This window comes from Oncorhynchus tshawytscha, linkage group LG30, assembly GCF_018296145.1.
Source record: "Oncorhynchus tshawytscha isolate Ot180627B linkage group LG30, Otsh_v2.0, whole genome shotgun sequence".
Classification (NCBI taxonomy): domain Eukaryota; kingdom Metazoa; phylum Chordata; class Actinopteri; order Salmoniformes; family Salmonidae; genus Oncorhynchus; species Oncorhynchus tshawytscha.
In genome coordinates this window covers 714,681-737,990 of record NC_056458.1, presented here as the reverse complement: position 1 = coordinate 737,990, position 23,310 = coordinate 714,681, and the positions used below count along the sequence as shown (strand labels likewise).

The window sequence follows — 23,310 nt, the reverse complement described above, 5'->3', positions numbered from 1 at the left end:
GCACATTTATATGCACAACATGATTTTATAGATAGCCTATCTGCTTTTAGTTTTTTTTAAGGCCATGGCCACTCCAGGCCTTGCTACCACGTTCCTCGACCCTTCACCATTATATTCCACAAGGCATGTATGGGCGTTATGCGGACAATGCAGTGACAGGTTCTCCCATTGAGACAATCAACATGAACTCATGTTAGTTTCTCCTGTGCGATTTGTAGCATTCTTCTAAATGCCCGTGACGGCTTTGATGCCGGTGCTCTGTTGCCTTTGAAATGCAGGCCCGTCTCTAATGCAAATTGTCCCTGGTGGGATAAGGTGAGGGAGGGAGATGAGGGCTATAAAATGTTGACGTCAGCGCGACACCTCTTGACTGGCAGCGTGTTTAGCAAACAAGAAGTTGAAGAGTAGGCTATAGACCAGCCAGGTAGAGGAGGCCTTGGTTCAACAGAAACCTGGGGTAGAGGAGGCAGGAGCAACGCGCTTGACGCACACTATGCGCACGAGTTCCCATACGGAAAGATGTACGTGAGTTATCTTTTGGAGAAGGAACCCAGCATGTACCCAAATTCAGTGCGACATCCCAGCCTAAACTTGAACCATCAGAACTTTGTCCCCGCACCTCCACAGTATTCGGATTTCAGCGGATACCACCACGTTGCTGGGATTAACAATGACCCTCACCACAGCCAGACCGGGGCCTGGAACCCCGGTTACCCGCCGAGCCGGGAAGAGTGGTCACCCTATGGGCCGGGGACAGGACCGTCCACATCTAATCCGGGGCCAATAGGCTATAGTCCCCCAGAGTTCTCTCCAATTCCACAATCCGGGCTTCTCCCGTCTATCAACTCATCTGTTGGGCAGCTGTCTCCCAATTCTCAGCGCAGAAACCCTTATGATTGGATGAGGCGGAGCGTACCACCGGCAAATTCAGGTAGGTTACTGAGGTGTTTCATACATTTTTGTAATCAATCATCAGAAGTGGATCATTTGGTTGTCCATAAAACCATAGAAAGTAATGCCTAAATCACGTTTTTAAATGTTTATTAAAATAATAATAAACTATATGTATATGTAGCAAATCACATACATATGAAATATGAATGGTTAAATTCAATATCTTGGCCCATTTTCTTTCTCAAATCAAAGATGCTGAAATACTGTAAGCACCGTATTGAGAGGGAAAAGCAAAACCAGAACCACTGCCCTTGGGAGTCACATTCCTTGAATGATGCGTGCACCTGTTCTCTAAATTCAGAGACGAATTCGTTTTTCAACTCAGAAAGATGGAATACCGGGTTATCTGTCGCTTGATTTTTCATAGTTCTTTCCTTCTTTGTCCAATCCCATCAAAGTATTTAACATTGCTGTGTATTGTCATATAATATCATATGTCATTGACATAATCTTTATATTTTGTGCTCATTGGCACAGTGGCTCCTCACTGCAGTGCTTGTGTGAACACATGAATCACACCACGCATGCCATCTTCAATTAGTGCATTATCTCGTGCGTTTTATGGGTACAGACGTGGGATCTTAATTTGATCACTCTTTACTTACTGCAAATTTTTCTGGACAGCAGGAAATTATTTTATTTTATTTTACCTTTATTTAACTAGGCAAGTCAGTTAAGAACAAATTCTTATTTTCAATGACGGCCTAGGAACAGTGGGTTAACTGCCTGTTCAGGGGCAGAACGACAGATGTGTACCTTGTCAGCTCGGGGGTTTGAACTTGCAACCTTCCGGTTACTAGTCCAACGCTCTAACCACTAGGCTACCCTGCCGCCCCAAATGCACATTTCTAGTGTATTTGAGTTTTAAAAAGGCTTCTAAAGTTTGTCATTTCCACTTTGAAATGTCAGACTTGACTTGCCCCAACAAAAACTCTATCATACACAAATTTCAATTAATTATAATCCACATAGCCTAATAATTCACATTTCCTGTTGCTGCAGAATAATTTTCCTGCTGTAACAAACTCACCCAAATGAAGATCCTACATCTGTGTAGTTTGGGCTATGTAATGTTTTTTTAAACATTTTAAAAATATTTTTTATTAACCTTTATTAACCTCTAGGCAAGTCAGTTAAAAACAATTTCTTATTTACAATGATGGCCTACACCGGCCAAACCCGGACGACGCTCCACCCTGTGGGACTCCCAATCACGGCAATCAATGTATTGACAGTTGAGGGTAAAGCATGGTATGCATTTTAATTGCATTGTGTGTTGACCTATTCAAATAATAAGCGCTCAGTGATTATAGTTATGATTATAATTGCCTATCATCAGTAGTGAATAGTAATAGTAGTAGGCTAGTAGCCTATAATATGCATAATATAGTCTATAATAGGCATACTATAGTCTATAATAGGCATAATGTAGTCTATAATAGGCATAATGTAGTCTATAATAGGCATAATGTAGTCTATAATAGGCATAATGTAGTCTATAATAGGCATAATGTAGTCTATAATAGGCATAATGTAGTCTATAATAGGCATAATGTAGTCTATAATAGGCATAATGTAGTCTATAATAGGCATAATATACTCATCATCAAATTCATTTGGATTTTGTCTGGTTTAGATGTCACAATTATTACGTGAGCAATCACTCCTTTTCCCTCGACATCTGCATATTTCATCATTTCAATAAGAATTCTTTAGAGTCAGCTGAGACGGCTAAACCTGCAAGTGATCAAATTAAAGAAACAGTCTGCTGTGGTTCGAAGATCTTGTTAGGCAAATTAAGAGGTTTATTGTCTTCTTGTATGTCAGCGACCCTAGGGCTCTAGAATAGTTTTCTATGTTGTAATACTGTGTTAGGAATTATGTCTCAAGGCGGGAGTAGTTTGTGTTAAATCACCTTTATCAGTACAAGAAAGCAGGCCCGAAGAGAAAATAGCAAATCATTTCAGAGTATGCATGCTCCTTCTGGCCTCATAGATTATAGGAAGATAACTGAAACTGAATTACAGGAATGCAGTCTGAACCCACGTGAATCCTGTAGCCCAAACTGCCCAGACTGAGAGTTAGATGACTCTTAACGCTTTTCTTCCTGTGTAGAAAACCCAACAGAAATCAAGTTGTCGTCAATGGCTGCCTGGGACCGCTTCTGATTACAAAGGCTTCAGGGGCACAGACTTTGGGCTTCCGTAAATGTCCAGTTTACTGTACCTATTGGACGTGGATGCTTCAAAAGTACATTTTTATCCAAAATTCGTCATTCCAGTCCATGTGGTTATCTGGATGTCCCAGACAGAGAGTTCTACGGTCCATGTTACAGATTATCTCCATGTCACTTTATCGTACCGGCCAGAAAATCTCCTTAACCTCAACTGCTTAACCATTTATCTCAGCAGGCGTCAATGGTAGTAATTACAGAAGTACAGCGCTCCATAGATTAATGGACAGTGCAATGTTTTGCCATCAGTCGTTGCCATTTTTAATAAGCAGAGTTATAGATTTATCTCCACCTATGCAATGTAAACACCACCACTTCTCAAACTTTTCACATTTGGACTGAATTATGTTTTTTATTTTTATGGGTTCTTTGAATGCTGTTTGGCATTTTTAGTAGTTCCATCACGAGAAACTATCATCGGACTGTTGAATATTTCTGTCTCCTCTACGGTTTCGTCTCTCCCAGTGCAGCGTTACAATGCTTTGCCACCTGACATTCAAATGAAATGCTAATGTACAGGCTCAAAGTGAGCCCCTTGGTGGCCTTCCCATGTGACCGCAAACTGTGTCGCCGCTGGCGATGAGAGCCACTACAATCAGTACAGATTTTGATTAACGCAGCATTACGATTGTATGGGTCAATACCCCCGTAGACACACATGCCGTAAATAATGACGTGCCTCATTCACTACCTCAGATGCCGTCCGTTTAGGAGCGGTCCTCCTCGGTCAACATGGACGTTTGAAAACAACGGTCATGAGAGAATTATGAATCAGGAGGCGAAGAGGAACAATTAGGGGAACATGGGAGCAGGAGGGTGTGTTCTGTGTTTCAACAGCCTAATGGTCTGGATAACTCTCTGGTCGTCAGGCCTGGCGCCGTCACAGGCAGGCCCCTCACCCTCTCAGCTCACACATTTTAATCTTTAACCTGGTCGCTGTGTCTGCACTTAGGTGCCTCATTCACTATGGACAGAATGAAGTGACTTTTGATTTACGGTACCTAATTAAAAAGGCCGGGTTGATCCCAGAGCTTTGCTACTTTATCTGTGTGTGTGTGTGTTTTAGTGAAAGGTTTCATGTATGAAATGAAGCAGACACCACATTTTCACAGATGTCTGATGTCATCTTTATTTACTCTTCTAATGTTGTTTATTTACGGCATGCAAGTTAATGTGAAATGTGACTGGACAGTAGGCCAGTCATCCTCCCATTATAACCAATGCAGGTCAAGCCCTGTCTCCTAGTGAAAAGGAGTCCTACTCAGAATCACATCTCTTCGGCTAGTTTATACTGGGGTCTACTAAGCTAACATATGGAGTTGTTTTAAGATGGTCATACCATGGATCATTTAGCTATTTGATTTATTATTTTAGGACCCCTATATGTATTTTTTTTAAATGATTTGATAAAATATTGAATTTGCCCTTTACTGCTGTAGCCTATAGAAACGCATTGACTAACACAGTGGTTCCCAACTTGGCCGATCCTCCGGGGGTACTTGGCCGATCCTCAGGGGGTACTTGGCCGATCCTCAGGGGGTACTTGGCCGATCCTCAGGAAGAGACATAACACCATAGGCCTGCCTCTGAAATGCACATGAAGGGGTCCTTCGAGGGTACTCGGGGCAAAGCTACATTCAGTTGTTGGTACAATAATCGTAAAACGTTGGGAACCACTGGACTAACATATTCATAAATGGTAAGAAAGACAATAAAAAAATGTCTCATATGGTTTTAAAGTGTCTGTCCTATATCTAGGAGATATAAGAAAGCTCAGGAAATGTTTGAGTTTTTTTGGACACATATTTAATTAACCCATTATTTTTGTTGGCACAAAACTACCTCTGTACTTTCATTCATTTGTATGGGTTACCTTCAGATGAGTCCCGTGACACATCGTGTTCGTGAGAGTCTCATCTTGTGGTCATATTCGTTTTGTTGGCTAAACCGTTCGGACGTTACACACATTTTCGTGAGAAGACCGATTTTCGGGATGTCTCATGTGACTAACACCACTGTAGCTCGGCCACCTTCCACCGCAGATGTGGAAGGCCGAACAGAGGCAGATGCGTTGGATTGAGATGCAGCCCGTGCATATCTCCAGCTGAAATTGACAGATTTTTACTGTTACTTAGATCGACGCATGGGTGGCGTCAATAGTCTCTTAAGGATTAAAGTTAGTCAAAATATAAGTCGTTTTTCTACATGACATACGCAATATAAAAGTTGACAGATGGCCGTACTCTGTTGCAGGTGGTAAGACAAGAACGAAAGACAAGTACCGGGTGGTGTACACAGATCACCAGCGGTTGGAGCTGGAGAAAGAGTTCCACTATAGCCGCTACATCACCATCAGGAGGAAAGCAGAGCTGGCCACGTCTCTCAGCCTCTCAGAACGACAGGTCAGACACAACATCATGGGACAGGGGACAATCTCTCAATTTTCTCTGTCTGTCTGTCTGTCTGTCTGTCTGTCTGTCTGTCTGTCTGTCTGTCTGTCTGTCTGTCTGTCTGTCTGTCTGTCTGTCTGTCTGTCTGTCTGTCTGTCTGTCTGTCTGTCTGTCTGTCTGTCTGTCTGTCTGTCTGTCTGTCTGTCTGTCTGTCTGTCTCTGTCTGTCTGTCTGTCTGTCTGTCTCTCTGTCTCTCTGTCTCTCTGTCTGTCTGTCTGTCTGTCTGTCTGTCTGTCTGTCTGTCTGTCTGTCTGTCTGTCTGTCTGTCTGTCTGTCTGTCTGTCTGTCTGTCTGTCTGTCTGTCTGTCTGTCTGTCTGTCTGTCTGTCTGTCTGTCTGTCTGTCTGTCTCTCTCTCTCTCTCTCTCTCTCTCTCTCTGTGTCTGTCTTTCTCTCTCTCTCTCTCTCTCTCTCTCTCTCTCTCGCCTTTCTCTCGCCTTTCTCAAAAGTTTACTGGACCAGTCACGGAGCACTTACATCAAATCTTTTCTTGATTCCATAGGTAAAAATCTGGTTTCAGAATCGGCGTGCCAAAGAGAGGAAAGTGAACAAGAAGAAGATGCAACAGCCTCAGCCTGCGTCCACAACAACACCTACTCCCCCAGGCTCTGGCATGCCCGGCAACGTTGCCATGGTGACCAGCAGCAGTGGCGGCTTAGTGTCTCCGTCTATACCAATGACTATCAAAGAAGAATACTGAGGACGATGGTCTGACGTGATGGGGAAAAAAATACTTTTGTCCAAATCTAATCTGCAATAGTGACCCCGCCCCCCGGTCAACAGCTCGAGCATCATGGGGTGAAATGCAGGAGTCTACAGCCCCAAAGACAGACAAGAAATATAGACTTGCTGCTGTTTCCTTCGCTTCTGTAAAAAAATAATAATAATAATAACAAACGTCTAAAGGACAAGATAGACCAACACGAACGTCGGCCATGCGCAGTAGATCACCTGCGGGGTGTCGAAAAACTATGGCGAATTCAATTCGCAGAATCATCGGGAAATAAACAGAAAATGGCGGCCACCCGCTCTGCATACGTTCGTGTTGGTCTGTCTTGTCCGAAAGGGAGACAATGAACAGAGAAAAAGAACTGCTATAAACATATATAGATATTAAATTGTTGTATTTCACTGTTATAATGGCTTCTACTGTTTCTGTTGTTGATATCTCTTCTGCTCTGCCCATCACATACTGGGAATACTTGTAAATGGTTCTGATTCCAAGCCAGAATAATAATAAGTGTATATTTTTTAAGTCATTTGTATTAAAAGCTTTATTGTCAACTCTGGAGCTCATTCTTTACAGAAGGACAACGGAAGAGATTTGGATCACACGTTTATATTATGACCATCTGTCACACACTTAGGAGTACATCATTTCAAAAGTGTCCCCAATGGGAAATCCTCCTTCAATGTCTTAATAAGGCTACGTAAGTGTGGCCATAAGCGTACCGAGCAGCGTGTGTTGTTTTCGAGGCACTCAAATGGCAACAGAGCATTTCAAATGGGAACGATTGGGACGAACATCATTGGAGAAATGTGATTTCAGCCGACACTTCATCTCTGAATCCAGCTAACGTGAGAAAGTTAAAGAAAACTACGTAAGTGATCATTGCGTATCGAATTGAATTTATTCGGGGGTTTGGATCATTATTGTGTGGGTCTTTGTGCGAATATCAGCAGGTTCAAGGAGAGGTATCATGTCATAAAAAATAAAAAAAGTGATAGAGTGAGTGGTCAAAGTGACAACGAGACAGGCAGGGCCCGTGACAACTCACCAAGGAGGCAGGACTGTTTGCACAGTAAAACTGAGTGGCATGATAAGGAGCGATTGGCTCCAGGAGGATAGAGTCCTTTTAATATCATCTCTACCCGTTATCACGGCCCCGCAACGGAGAGGCGCACTGTGTGGAGGCCTGCGGTATCAGCCCTGCTGCATCGCACGCACAGACCTATTTGCCAATCTACTTAACCAAAGGCAGGGCGCGGCGTCCAAAGGGCAAGGTGCGAAAGGCGGTGAGTAAATAGAGCAGGAGGATCCATCTGTTTGGGAACATCTCTTGACCCAAGGCCAGGGAGAAGAAGGCCATTGGGTGAGATTCTGAGCCCAGGAAAGAGTACGGAGGGTGGTGAGATTCTAGGACCCTGTAAACTGTGCAGGTAGAGCCAATACTGTCCCATTTGGAGTCCTACGTTAGCAGACAATGTTAGAAACTATCTCTACAGTGTCATTAAACATGGAGTAAGCATGCTTTAGTCCCCCCTCACACCCACACAGACAAGAAAGGCCTATTTGAATGATGAGGCCCAAACCAAAGTGTTGCTTGTAAGACTGACAGAGGGCGATATGAAGTTTCATTCCAAAACACTATGCCCTACATTTTCTGTCCTCTCTAGTAGACATCAGTTCTTGGTCGTTATCTACAAACCACTGTATTAAGTATTGTTGTACATTGGAGAGGGCATTCTGGGCTTTACAATGATATCGAATGTGTGGGTGTGTGACCTTGACAACTTCATCTTCCTGGCTCTTATAAAAAATGTTCTGTTGTCAAAATGTGCATATTTTATGGAAATGTTAAAAGTGTGTGTAATTGTTATAATTTTTGTGTGAGTTTAATGTTCAAATAGTTTCTAGTAAGTGAATATCTCAGGAATAGTTAAGTGAGTTGTCAGAACTGGGTAATATTTGTTTCACATTAAATAAGAGCTAAATAAGAGCTAATCAAGAAATGTCCTCTGTATTGGACACCTGGGTGCCGCAACTATGTTTTTCACCTACTGTACACATTGACAGTAATGTTAATGTTTCTCACCTACTGTACACATTGACAGTAATGTTAATGTTTCTCACCTACTGTACACATTGACAGTAATGTTAATGTTTCTCACCTACTGTACACATTGACAGTAATGTTAATGTTTTCACCTACTGCACCCATTGACTGTAATGTTAATGTTTTCACCTGCTGTACCCATTGACTGTAATGTTAATGTTTTCACCTACTGTACCCATTGACTGTAATGTTAATGTTTTTAACCTGCTGTACCCATTGACTGTAATGTTAATGTTTTCACCTACTGTACCCATTGACTGTACTGTTAATGTTTTACACCTACTGTACACATTGAAAGTAATGTTACTGTTTCTCACCTACTGTACACATTGACAGTAATGTTAATGTTTCGCACCTACTGTACACATTGACTGCAATGTTAATGTTTTCACCTGCTGTACCCATTGACTGTAATGTTAATGTTTTAAACCTACTGTACCCATTGACAGTAATGTTAATGTTTCTCACCTACTGTACCCATTGACTGTAATGTTAATGTTTTCACCTACTGCACACATTGACAGTAATGTTACTGTTTCTCACCTACTGTACACATTCACAGTAATGTTAATGTTTCTCACCTACTGTACACATTGACTGTAATGTTAATGTTTCTCACCTGCTGTACCCATTGACTGTAATGTTAATGTTTTCACCTACTGTACCCATTGACTGTAATGTTAATGTTTCTCACCTACTGTACCCATTGACTGTAATGTTAATGTTTCTCACCTACTGTACCCATTGACTGTAATGTTAATGTTTTTCACCTACTGTACCCATTGACTGTAATGTTAATGTTTTCACCTACTGTACCCATTGACTGTAATGTTAATGTTTTCACCTACTGTACCCATTGACTGTAATGTTAATGTTTTACACCTGCTGTACCCATTGACTGTAATGTTAATGTTATACACCTACTGTACCCATTGACTGTAATGTTAATGTATTTCACCTACTGTACCCATTGACTGTAATGTTAATGTTTCACCTACAGTACACATTGACAGTAATGTTAATGTTTTTACCTACAGTACACATTGACAGTAATGTTAATGTTTTGCACCTGCTGTACCCATTGACAGTAATGTTAATGTTTTTTTCACCTACTGTACCCATTGACTGTAATGTTAATGTTTTACACCTACTGCACCCATTGACTGTAATGTCATGTTTTCATATTGATGTCCTAATTACCACTAGAGAGGACAATTTGGCACTTGCAATAAAAGATAAATAACACCAAAAAATCAACAAAAATGATTGGTAACATGTTTCCTTCCCACCGCAAACAATGTAATAATATATATAAGAATCCCAAACTATTTTTTCATTTCTCAGGAGGATATCCATTCTCCGAAATGTTGGTATGTTAGCTTTTATTGCTTAAAGAAATTATGAAAGAGATTGATGTGTTTTTTCACTATCTAATCATGAGACTGTTCAATGAGCGATATGTATTTGTTTCAAATCTATCACTTGGTGGTTTCTTTTCCTAGAGACTAATAAGTATTTATTTTTTTATTTTTTTACAAAATGCTATATATCTCCCTCACTCTCAGAGAAACAAGTAGCAATGCTAGGCTTTCCACAGTCAAATGTAACAAATAACGACATTGTTTATAAAGAAATGTACAAATTATACATTTGTGACATCAATATTTAACAAATATTTAAAAAAAACATATATATATATATATATATATATAAAGTATAATGAGATCTTTATGTAAAACATTTACATTTGACATTTTAGTCACTTTGCATATTCTCTTATCCAGAGTGACTTACAGTAAGGGAATTCATCTTAAAATAGTAGCTTGGGGAAACAACCACATATCAAGGTCAAACATAAAGCATACGGACATTCCATTCCGTCTTAACAATGAATACATAGCGTTTGGCAAAAAAACAAAAAAACATTTTCATACACATCTAAAATGTATGAATAGAAAATCTGAAACAGTAATATTTTACACACACATGGAAGGTACCCAAAAGTAATATTTCGGATGAAATAACATGTGGAAGTAAAGTGTTTTAATGTGGTACTGTAAATCTAATATATGAGAGAAATCTGCCTCATACATATTTTTGAAAACATAAAAATGCATTAAGAACCCTGGATTCAGTAATCTCCCCTCACTGAGGCAAGGTTGTTATTCGTTTCTACCCAGACTTGACAACCCAATGTGGAGTGACACTTGGTTAGGACAAAGCATTTCCTGTTGTGTGTCAGGTCTTGTTTGGATGCCTGGAAATTGTAAATGACAATGGTTCTGAACTTTGAACTTCAGCAGCTCTATGTTCCGTTTTGTGTTAAACACCACGGGTGGTATCAATGAGATAGAACCATATCAGCGCCCTCCTGAACACCAGGAAGTACCTCCAAAAAGAGTAATCTTCAACTTGAGCTGGAACCCACTGCCAGTGACACACAACAAGGGTTGGACTGACAGGTATTGGTGGGTGGGGTTGTTTTTGCTCTGGTCTCCAAGGGAAAGTATTTTAGACTTATCGGTCTATCATCTAAACACTAAAGACATGACAAGAGGAAAGCCCCAGATGATCTGCTGTATGTTTAGTTACTTTTACAAGCTCTCCTAGAGTCTCGCTAGGAGGTTGGTCTTGCCACAGAAACACTGGCATCTTTACGCACAGGTCAGCACCATCAGAGGCATGTTCAGTGTAGTGGTGTAATGGTGTTTTTATGTGATAGTTTCCTACCATTAAAATCATTTGGTCCTTGCCATGAAGTAGTCATGATGGTGGCTCTAGGATTCAAATAAAACTGGATCCAAAGGCTCTAGGATTCAAATGTAGTTGATAAAAATATATATTTTTTCTTGAAAATGAATTTAAACACAACGTTTTTGATAAGCCTTTTTCTCCTTTCAGTGGTGTCTTTTCCCAGGTAAACAGACAATAATTTGTATAAACAATAGGATGCTTGCTCTTAGCTTCCTCAAGGCTGTAAATGTTATTGGGTGTGTGTGTGTGTGTGTGTGTGGGGGGGGTAATGCTCTAAAAAATGTCCTCACCACAGTAACGGAGATATGGTTGTTGAGAGAGTCTGATGCTCTGATAGAATAGGGGATTCCTAAAAGCGGCTTATGGAAACATGTTGAAATACCGCACACCTCCCAATAAATAGGCCTACCTGGATTATCAGCCAAAGGCAATTACTGTAGCTTTACTGTTCAAATATCAAGATGGCCGTCCAAAACCAAATGATCTTGCATGCGCGTACAGGAAAGAATGATTTATGAATAAATACGTTCACTGTGAACAAAACCAGCCTATTTAGGTGCTAAATGTACTCTCAACAGCAGTTACGAGTGCCCTCATGGATTCATTTAAACTGTAACTTTCAAGACAGATGTGTCATAATCCGAATGGAATCTGTTTACAGACAATCAAAGAAGGGAATATTATCACAATCTATGTAAACAGACAATTATTTAAAGCAAATAAAAATAAACCAAACAGAGCAAATAACTCTTACCACCTTCAATAAAAAACAATTGCCTCTGCAGTGCTCATACTAGCTTATATAGCCACGTGTTTATGGGGCAGTTTTACCATAAACACTCATTTACAATATACTTACTGCTGCCTAATATCCTCTATACTGGTCAGATTTATTCTGTATAAACACGGGAGCTGTAAAGTAATAGTAATCAGAATAGGGTTAATGCAGTAACTGTCTATAAATGCTAGATATGCCTAAGTGCCCTTGTCAGGTAAACCCTTTAATTGAGATTACTGGTATTCCACAGCACGCGCCTGCCTGTTGAAATACCAACGAACGCAGAGACTCACGGACTGAAGGCACTTTTATTAGATTACATATTTTCTTTAAAGGATGATAAATGGCACGTTATTTTAAGATAATAATAATTATGAAGTACATATATATGTGGATAAAAAAAACATAAACATAATATATATATATATATATATATATATATATATATATATATATATTTACGTCTATGCTGGGCAATATGTGAAAATATAGAAGGTTTCACACTACATTTACACAAGGTATTACAGAGCGATGTCAGAGCAATGTCATGACCATCCTATCAGTATGACACTGATTGTAGTGTGTCAGTTGCACGGGGCCTAATTAAGGCCAGATGCTGTATATACCAGAAGCTTACTAGCCAGTACCAGTTACAGATGTCTGGCAGTCTGTAACAATCAACCCCTAATCCCTCCTAACAGGCTACATAGACTTAATGCTACATGCTATGGTCACACTGGCCAATTGTTGTGACCGAGCCAATATTTATGAAGTGTTAGAGGTATTGTAAATAGCACATTGAGAGTTATCACTACAATATTAATACGAATGTTAAATAACGGGTCAATTGGACATGCCATTGTGCATGGTATATGGTTATGATGGAGGCTTTTTGGCTTTGCAGAAGGGTACACTAAGTTTCCTCAAGTGAGACAGCCATGAAAATGCCTCATGGCACTTTTGACAGACTTACCTTTTGCCTGGGTAATTAACCTTTGTCTTGTTGGTAATTTCGACGATTTCGACATGACGTTACAGAACCCAATCCAAACCAAGTTCATGTTTGGCAACTCGGGAGATATGGGGCTTAGGGTTGACATACTCCCTGTGCCTTAGGTAGTAAAATGTCAATGTTTAACCATTGAAAAGTAAAAGGAAGTAAGTAATCAAGTAAATATGTCAAAAAGAGCTCTAAAGTCTACACTTCAACAGTAGGCTATTGGAGATTTAGTACGATTTTAGTCAAAGATATTGATATTCTCACCATATTACAAAATAAATCACAATAGAAACACAATTTGTCACCCATTGTGTTCGAATGTTTTACTGAGCTCAGTTGACGTCTTCACACACTTTATTTGAAATGTCTCTTCAGCTGAGTTTTGTAATGAAAATGGACAAGATGTCTCCATGCTGAAGTTCGCTGTCGTGTTAAATTCGTGACCATTGTCCCCTCTTCTCCACTTCACGTGGAGAGTGGTTGTCTTGGTCAGGTGTAGAGGACGTCACGTCAGGCGATAAGTGTGGCAAGGCCACTGACACATCTGAGAATGTCTAGCTGGATTCTAACCCATATTTATGTCAGACTAGTTTTTAACCTGGCTTCCCCTGATCAGCCAGAGGATCCGACTGTGATAAAAAGAGAGGAAAGGGAATCCTACGTCTCGTCTCCACTCAGACATTCACATGTTTTGCTATCTGGGATGTACAAGGAGCTCCATGAAGACCGTCTCTTCTCCCTTCAAAGTCAGACCTGCAGGCATTTCTCAAGATTTTTCTTACACAAATGATTTTGTTTTCTATGGTCTCGTTATATGGACTCAAAAACTGTGTTTAAACTGTGATGGGAAATCGTACACCGGACAACAAGCATTGGCACGAAGAACGATCCATGCTTTGAGCGGTTTAGATGGATTTTGAAGTCGGATGAAATGTACGTTAACCAGACGTAAACAATGAATGGGGAGCGTTCGTATAACATGGGTTTGTATGCCTTTTTGTCTGCTCCATGAGCTGGAGTTCCTCCTTACCTCCTCTGACCTGGTGTCAAAGTTCACACCGCATCACTAAACCGGTGTAGTCAGCCACACTTCACGGCTCTCTGGATAGGATAAGAGGCCTAGAGGAACAGTGATATTGCAGATGCAGTCTACTGTAGGAGACAATGGTGGGAACGGGACACTACACACTCATACATGATGATTAGCATTGCTGATCCTGCTATGCCCTGGCTTTGTCTTTCTGCTAAAGCCTGTGAATGAAGTCTGTGATATGGGCTAACATCAGGCCATGGCTGTCAGTATAGTGTGAATTGGCCATGACAATCCTGCTCCCAAGGCATGTCAGAGCTGCTACTGGTGTTTCAAACTATTTCAGGTGAAAATTAATTTAGTTTAAAAACAAATTGTTAAAACCAACATTTAATCATGATTTAAAAGGCGATTAGGGGCGGTAAGTGCCAGAACATATTTAAATGATTTTACAAACTCTTCATTCAATGGTATAAATGAATAAACAAAACAATATTTGACCCCATACCTTTCCACTGTCCTTTGATGCTGCATCTGCCAGTCTTTTGACAAAGACAAGCCTGCGATAAGTAGCCTTTGAGGTCGTTATGTTTTACTGCCGATTGTTAATCAGTTTCTGAGACGGCAACAATGGGCTACCTCCGCGTTTGATTTGACTATAAAGGAGTGTTTCTGTAAACTCCCCAACAAGCCTGAGGTCAAGGCTCTGTCGATCTCTCCCTCGCAATAAGGTTAAAGAAACAGTGCGCAGAGTGATCGAATACAAGCAAGTGTCATATTTGACATATTAGCCTATATATCAGCCACTGTCAATAAGATAGACACGGGGGCCAGAAATTCTGGGAACCACACATCACCTATTTCAGGGAAAACACAGATAAGAACTAGAAAACTGATTTAATAACAAGCAAATATGAATATTGTTGCCCCCACAAACTCCCAAGAACATTAAGAGTTAGCAGCACTGTGTATAGAGGAACACATGAATAATCAAAACAAGTTTTTAAAAATTGTTCCAGTCTTCCCAGCATGCTAACAGATGAGCAGTGTAGAGCAAATATGGTGACAGAGCTCTGATCTCTGTGGCTGGCTGAGGTTTATGGCCCCTCAGTCCGCTAATTAACCACATTAAGAGGCCTTTAATAGCTGGCCCTGACCTGCCCTCTGTCACTGAGCTGCACAGTAATCCATGCACAGCCTCACCACACACAGTCATATTGGAGGAACTGAGGTTATATCCGCATCCATGGTAATAATTAACTGGCTCATTATTAACCCCTTTAATTTCCACGATTTTCTTCCTCTGACTTTTCACTGATCGTTAATGTGATGTCTTCATCTGCTGCTACAGATACCACTGAAGAGTTTCATTATTGTTGTAATCACAATGAAATAGCTGTGAAGTAATGAGACACGTTGAAGTAGCCTGAATCCTGCTTCCTCGTGCTGAACCAGCTACATTCAAACCATTCTGATATTCAGTTCATTTATTTTACAGCCTCTGCTTTTTATATCATCATTCCTGGTTTTAGCAGGTGATTCTCAGATGTGTCTAGTTGACCTGAGAATGGACTCCTGTTTTACTGCTGACGTGCTACTCAGGGACTCACCCTGGCATCAGAGCCCCCCAGGGCTAGCTACATAAAGGTCTCCACCTCTAGCTAATAGAATGGTCCCAATGGACCTCATTGCAATATTAAAACCTCAAATGAAAATTCCATTGTGCTAGGTGAAAATTGTCACACCATGTTTTGAATACATAGGAATCCTCGATATGTTGCTGCTGCCTTGGAGGGATTTTAAAGGGGCACGTCTTGCAAGAAGATGGGACCGATTCTGTGCTGCAGAACAAAAAGGTATCAAATAAACAGAGTTGTTTTTCCCTGCACATATTCGGTTTTATTTAAGATGGCCACTGTGCTGGCACATGGGCACCTCTTTGAAACCAGATTACTCACGATAATAACCTGCCGTCAACTTCACCACGGGCAGCCCCAGTGGTTGTTGTGAAGTAAGGAAATCAGGGCAATTGCTTCTTTGTCAATTACAGACAACGGAACAATGTGTGACACAGTCAGACGCTTTTTCTGTGCCCAACGTGAAAGTAGTCGAGGACGCTATCCGTGGTGCCCAGTATTTCAGCACAATCGATCTACACAGTGGATACGGGCAAATTGAGGTGGAGACATCCAGTACAGAGAAGACAGCGTTTAGGCTACGCACCTGGGGCTCTACCAGTTCAGTGTGATGCCATGTGGTCTCAATAACGCACCTGCCTCATTTTAGTACCACAATTACTACAAGGGCTAGAAGAGTGTGAATTATTCTGTATGTTTTTTTATTGAATGCTGTACCCTGCTCAATGAAACATAAGTAGTGCTTCAATTTTCATTATCGACACCGCTGTACAGACATCTACAAAGAGAGTGTGTGTACACGCAGCTCCTATAAGAAGACAGGAGAGGTTTAGGTGTCTCTGTCACCCTAACTCTGGAGTCTCATTAAGCAGGTGCCAGGGACAGTCTGCTAGCTGTGAGTCAACAAGCTTTCATTGGCATTAGCTTGGCCAGGCAGGGACAGGGGCGCCTCAAAGCGAATGCGAAAGTCAGGTGCAAATCAACGGATTGCTTTATGACCACGTGAGAGAAACATACCTGGAGGAGGTGAGATGCAATATAAGTTAATCATTTTTCTACTCCGGTTACAAGCTCAAAGGGGATACTTCTCGCACTGTGTCACAGCAGTTCTTCATATGGCAAGTTTTCTCATGGTGTTACAGCTAGAGCTACTATGTGGAACTATTTCTGTAAACCTCAAGAAGAAATAGAAGACACTTTAATGGTTGAATAAATAATTATTTGAATCAGTTACTTATCTGTGGAAAAACAGTTCATATTTATTCACCATTATATGTGAGACTCTACAGGTGATGATAAACTGCTATTATCCCTGTCAATTTTACAACAGCATTTTATTTGACATACATGTATTATAACACACATTTTGATCATTTGTTCACAAACAGTAAAAGTCAACTACATCTGACATTTTCAGGGAAGCATTGGAATGATCCAACTGGGAAATCAAAAGAGAAGAGAATGGACCAGCGCCAACATTTAATGAAGTGATAAACCCTAACGATACTGTATTTCTAGGCCGGAACTTTGCAACAACATTATATTGAGTTACAGTTGATAGTGAAGGGTCAGAGTTTCCCGTGGAAAGCCCTGGCCTCTCTTGTATGGTTCCTGTGTCACTGACTGTTCCTGTGTCACTTCCCCATTGGCTGTTCAAATGCAGAGATCAAAGAACTTCCTAGCCCTTGATGGCAGGATGACCTGTCTGTGCTCTGTCCCCTTCTCCTTCCCCTTCTCCTACCCTTGTTCTCCACCCATTTACCTGAGAACTGGAGAGTTCCAAAAAGAAAAAACCAAGACAATACATCACCTCCTTTCAGGAAGTATAGATTAAAACTACAAGAAGTCCACTGTAAGAATAATACAATATCTGATATGAATATCTGACTTTTTTACTTTTGTGACAGAGGTATCCAATGACAGTTTTACATGAGCATGAACGGACCAAATTTCCACTATTCTGTAGTTTATACAACCTTAAGTTTGAATGCAATTCATCAAATTTGATGGAGTCTAATAATTACAGGTGTAATAATTAGGATACCATTAATACCCCTACTAAACATTCCTGTAAGCATTCAGTAGGCTATACAGTATATCAAGTAAGGTTCATGAGATTTATAGTCACCGGTAATATGGATCAACCTTCTGGGATGATAAGATCACTTGTAGGTGGTTGTATATGACACTCTAAGGATGTTAACGAGGGTATTGCACCGTAAAGAGTAGTTAGGTATCTGTTCTATTGTGTGCGACGAATCTCATGTGTGGTTGAGGATTATGATTAGATAGCATTACCACCTGCTGTTAATATTATGTCACCTACGCTAGGTTTTTATATTTATAAAACTTGGATGAGTTAGGTTTACAATGTTTCCAAAATGTCGACATATTGTTGCAGTAATACTGGTTTTGTAATTTGCAAAGCCTTTTCATTTGTATTTCATTCCACTAATCCTTGACCTTTCTTCTACAAAGAAAAATATTCAGAGACCACGCCACAATATACAGTATAAAAGTAAAATGGGGGTCGAAAAATCAATTGAAGCATCCATTATGTTATTAATTGGTGCATAAATGAATACATTGTTTTTTAAATCTCCAATTGTATTATTTTTGGGGGTTGCATTCAAGTGTATGTATATGTTTTTAAATCCAGTGGTCCTACAAAATAATATATTAAGACTGTATGACATTTAGCTAACAAGATTTCTGTGTTTCCATGAGGCATAATACCAAAGCAAATGTCCACATTTTTGGCTTTGGTTGAAGCTCCATGTTAAATTCAAATCTCCCTACCACCATATCTAAGCCAATATGACACCAACGTTTATCAAAATGTGCAAATCTCATTGATTGGCGGTACACAACACACTCTCTGCTTCTCCATGAGCCGTCCAGCTGTTACCAAAAAACAGATACTGGATTTTTAACAGGCTCATTAGCATTAGGAAAAAATAACACGTCTTCCCTGATCTAGCTCAATATCTAGGTGTCGGATTAGAATGACTAATATATTTTTCAGCCAAAGCTCAGAGTTCTAACACTGGGTCAAGAAACCGGCAACAGCACAGCTACTGCTTCACCAGGTTGCCAGTCATAAGAAGTGTATTAGAAAAAACAGAGGCTACTGTAGATAGCTATATATGGTGGTATTCAAGCTGAGGTTAATCAATAAATGAAAACATATATTTTGATTAGCTAGGTAGCTAGCTAGCTACCTAAAATTAGCTAACTTTAGCTTGCTTTTCCAAAGTCCAGCAGCTAGCTTCTGTAGCTAGCTAACACCAGTCAGCTGAAAGCTAGCTAGCTAACAAACAGGCACAGAAAGGTAGCTAGCTATATTTGGTTATGGAATGTTTTTACACAAATATCAAACCCCAAGACATGCTAACCTCTCACCATTACAATAACAGGCGAGGTAAGCATTTTGGGGGGTATGATATTTATGCCTGTGTAACTTTCACACTCATCATTATTCACAATTCATTCAGCATTATCAGGGAAGTTAGGAACCAATATATACAGGCAGTTAGGAAAGCAAAGGCTAACTTTTTCAAACAGAAATTTGCATCCTGTAGCACAAACTCCAAAAGGTTCTGGGACACTGTAAAGCCCATGGAGAATAAGAGTGCCTCCTCCCAGCTGCCCACTGCACTGAGGCTAGGAAACACTGTCACCACCGATAAATCCACAACAATTGAGAATTTCGATGAGCATTTTTATACGGTAGGCCATGCTTTACACCTGGCTATCCCTACCCTGGTCAACAGCCCTGCACCCCCCACAGCAACTTGGCCAAGCCTCCCCCATTTCTCCTTCCCCCAAATCCAGATAGCTGATGTTCTGAAAGAGCTGCAAAATCTGGACAAATCAGCCGGGCTAGACAATCTGGACTCTCTCTTTCTAAAATTATCTGCCGCAATTGTTGCAACCCCTTTTACTAGTCTGTTCAACCTCTCTTTCGTATCGTCTTAGATCCACAAAGATTGGAAAGCTGCCGCAGTCATCCCCCTCTTCAAAGGGGAAGACACTCTAGACCCAAACTGTTAATCCCACCGTACCTTCTCCGCAATGCAATCTGATTTCCGAGCTGGTCATAGGTGCACCTCAGCCACGCTCAAGGTCCTAAACGATATCATAACCTCCATCGATAAAATACTATACTGTGAAGCCATTTTCATTGACCCGGCCAAGGCTTTCGACTCTGTCAATCACCACATTCTTATCGGCAGACCCAACAGCCTTGGTTTCTCAAATGACTGCCTCACCTGGTTCACCAACTACTTCTCAGACAGAGCTCAGTGTGTCAAATTGGAGGGCCTGTTGTCTGGAACTCTGGCAGTCTCTATGGGGGTGCCACAGGGTTCAATTCTCGGGCAGACTCTTTTCTTTGTATACATCAATGATGTCGCTCTAGCTGTTGGTGATTCTCTGATCCACCTCTACACAGACGACACCATTCTGTATACTTCTGGCCCTTCTTTGGACACTGTGTAAACTAACCTCCAGACGAGCTTCAATGTCATACAACTCTCCTTCCGTGGCCTCCAACTGCAAGTAAAACAAAATGCATGCTCTTCAACCATAACTTCCCGCACCCGCCCGCCCGTCTAGCATCACCACAACTCGGTTCTGACTTAGAAGACGTGGACAACTACAAATACCTAGGTGTCTGGTTAGACTGTAAACTCTCCTTCCAGACTCACATTAAGCATCTCCAATCCAAAATTAAATCTAGAATCAGCTTCCTATTTTGCAACAAAGCATCCTTCACTCAAGCTGCCAAACATACCCTCGTAAAACTGACTAACCTACCGATTCTTGACTTCGGCGATGTCATTTACAAAATAGCCTCCAACACTCTACTCAGCAAATTGGATTTAGTCTATCACAGTGCCATCCGTTTTGTCACCAAAGCCCCATACACTACCCACCACTGCGACCTGTATGCTCTCGTTGGCTGGCCCTCGCTTCATATTCGTCGCCAAACCCACTGGGTCCAGGCCATCTATAAGACTTTGCTTGGTAAAGCCCCGCCTTATCTCAGCTCACTAGTCACAATAGCAGCACCCATCCATAGCACGCGCTCCAGCAGGTATATTTCACTGATCACCCCAAAAGCCAATTCCTCCTTTGGCCGCCTTTCTTTCCAGTTCTCTGCTGCCAATGACTGGAACGAATTGCAAAAATCACTGAAGCTGGAGTCTCATATCTCCCTCTCTAACTTTAAGCATCAGCTGTCAGAGCAGCGTACAGATCAATGCATCTGTACATAGCCCACCTGTAAATAGCCCATCTAACTACCTCAGCTCCTTTGCACCCCAGTATCTCTACTTGCACATTCATCTTCTACATATCTATCACTCCAGTGTTTAATTGCAAAATTGTAAATGTCTTCGCCTCTACGGCCTATTTATTGCCTTACCTCCCTCACTGCTTTGATTTATCTTGGCCAGGTCGCAGTTGCAAATGAGAACTTGTTCTCAACTGGCCTACCTGTTTAAATCAAGGTGAAATAATAATCTGTGATTATGGTAGCATCCACATTAATGTAGAAGTCTTTATAAGCATATTCTAAAAAAGCTTAATAATGTCTTAGTGTGGTGCGGTGAAGAATCCAACACTTTACCTTGTATGCAGTACAAATCACATGATTGTGGGAGCACCTCCTCTAAGAGTATGAATTAGGCTGATTGAGAAGGTTTGAATCTAAAGCAACCTGCCTACACATTTTCTGAAGGACAACAGACCACACAGTCAAAGCTGTGTGCTGGAAAACCTTCGTAGAGCATGGTGTTGCTCATGTGAATAATTTATTTTTAATACACGCAGGGAGACCCATCATGCAGCATTTGTTGTGTGACAAGTTGACTAATCAGTCCGAGTATAGAGAATCACCCAGTGGGGGGATTATCTTTGTCTTTATGGATTTATGGTAGATTTATTGTTTTACAGAGATGAGACATTTAGTTTAGTGTCAGGCGGCTTGCTGAATATGCTTAGCTATTAGTCCAGTAGTGGGTGGTTGGTTTTCAGGGGTTTTCGCAGCATTTCCAGATGTAGGATTCCTCAGTGTGTGTAGATAGCTGTAAAACAAAAAGACACTTATATTGTATGGTAATGCAGTTCATTACAGTTCTTTGTAGATTATGACAACATGTAATGCTGGTTAAGGATTTATAATTGGATCTACAGTAGCATTGGATGGTATAACATTGCTCAAGAGATGTGTAAACTGACATTTATAAAAAAAAAGAAGACATGTATATTTTAAACTGCCATATAGAGTCCAAATATTATTTGAATAACATTTTTAAAAGGGAACCTTTTCTGATTTGTAATTTAAATTGAGTTCTGTTTAGGAAATCACCAAAATAAGTATTTGGTAGGCTAAGAACTAAATGAAGGTTAAGGAGATATACCGACCATGTATGGTAATTACTAATGACAGTTCTCTGAAAAAAGGAAAAGTAGGTCCTAACAGTGACCAACAAGAAATGTGTGCTTTATTTAACTGTTTCCACTTTTATTAAGTTTACACCATACTTTATTAAATGTATTAAGAGGTGTGAGGTGCTTTGTTTTTAGGGAGCTAAAATGTGCAGTTGTGATGATGAGTCACAATGGGAATAATGTTTATCATGCTGCAATGCTCTGTGAGGTATGCCAGCATGGACAAGTGGGGGTAAAGAAATATAATCTACTACCTCAAGATATGATTTATTCTCTCCTCTCTCTCCCATCATAATTCCCATGAGAAAAATTAATGAAGGTCAAATAAATGAAGTCGAAGAGACAGACCTTTTGCCATGTACATTTTGTAGATCTTTGTCACCTGTCAGTTGAATCATTAACTAAAGCCAGGTCATAAAGCTGTAGTTTATGGAAAGTTTGATCATTGTGGGTCGTAAAGATCGGGCCTTTTATTGCCCCCTGGGCGGGGCCCATTGCATGATCTTACCTTGACACAATATGCATGTGATCCTACTCTTTTAACCTCCCTTGGAAGCTACAAACCTGGAAGCCGGAGGTCGTTGTTGGGTGTTTTGCATTTTTGTTTATCTGTTTGTTTTATGTATGCTGGTAACTGCCTGGGGATGTAATGCTTCCTTAGCTAAATGCATGTTTTGCTATACACCTCTTCTCCAGATTTCCCAACATGTTCTTCTCCCTGCAGCATTTGCATCGTTCTAAGAATGTGGATGCACTGGGTGTCTTCTTCTGGCCATGTGTTACGTGACAGATGCATGTATCCCTTGGGTATGCACGGAAGTTTCATAGATTGTCAGGTGACTCAATTGTAGAGGTTCATTTCCTTCTTGGAATAACAGCGTTTACAGTGTGTTACAAAACAGACCCAACTAATAGTAATGTCCCAAATATAAATATGAATTGTTTTGGATGTAATTCATTGGTTTTTATCACATAACAAAAAATGATATGATACTGAAATGGAGTACGGAGTGCTAAGTTTCCATAACTCTATAAGCTACAGAATTTGAGTAGGTTTTTTCATTTTATAATGCATATTTTGTGTATATATATTTAGAAACATTTTGAGCACATGTTTTTAAACTTATATGGCAATTATTTCCTGAGATTTGAAATGCACAAAGTCATTAGCAATCATTTCATG

The 23,310-nt window shown here is 40.5% G+C and overlaps 1 protein-coding gene across 1 annotated transcript; it reads left to right on the top strand.

The window, feature by feature from the left end:
- The first annotated feature begins 403 nt into the window (after positions 1-403).
- LOC112229043 (homeobox protein CDX-1-like) lies at positions 404-6,919 on the top strand. Its single transcript, XM_024394926.2, has 3 exons — positions 404-931; positions 5,441-5,589; positions 6,138-6,919. The coding sequence occupies exons 1-3, from the start codon at positions 520-522 to the stop codon at positions 6,333-6,335; spliced, it is 759 nt and encodes a 252-aa protein (XP_024250694.1). The 5' UTR covers positions 404-519; the 3' UTR covers positions 6,336-6,919.
- The last annotated feature ends 16,391 nt before the right edge of the window (positions 6,920-23,310 follow it).

Coding starts and splice junctions, on each gene's coding strand:
- LOC112229043 (XM_024394926.2), top strand. CDS start 520: ATGTACGTGAGTTATCTTTTGGAGAAGGAACCCAGCATGTACCCAAAT. Junction 932..5,440: donor CGTACCACCGGCAAATTCAG/GTAGGTTACTGA, acceptor ACTCTGTTGCAG/GTGGTAAGACAAGAACGAAA. Junction 5,590..6,137: donor TCAGCCTCTCAGAACGACAG/GTCAGACACAAC, acceptor TTGATTCCATAG/GTAAAAATCTGGTTTCAGAA.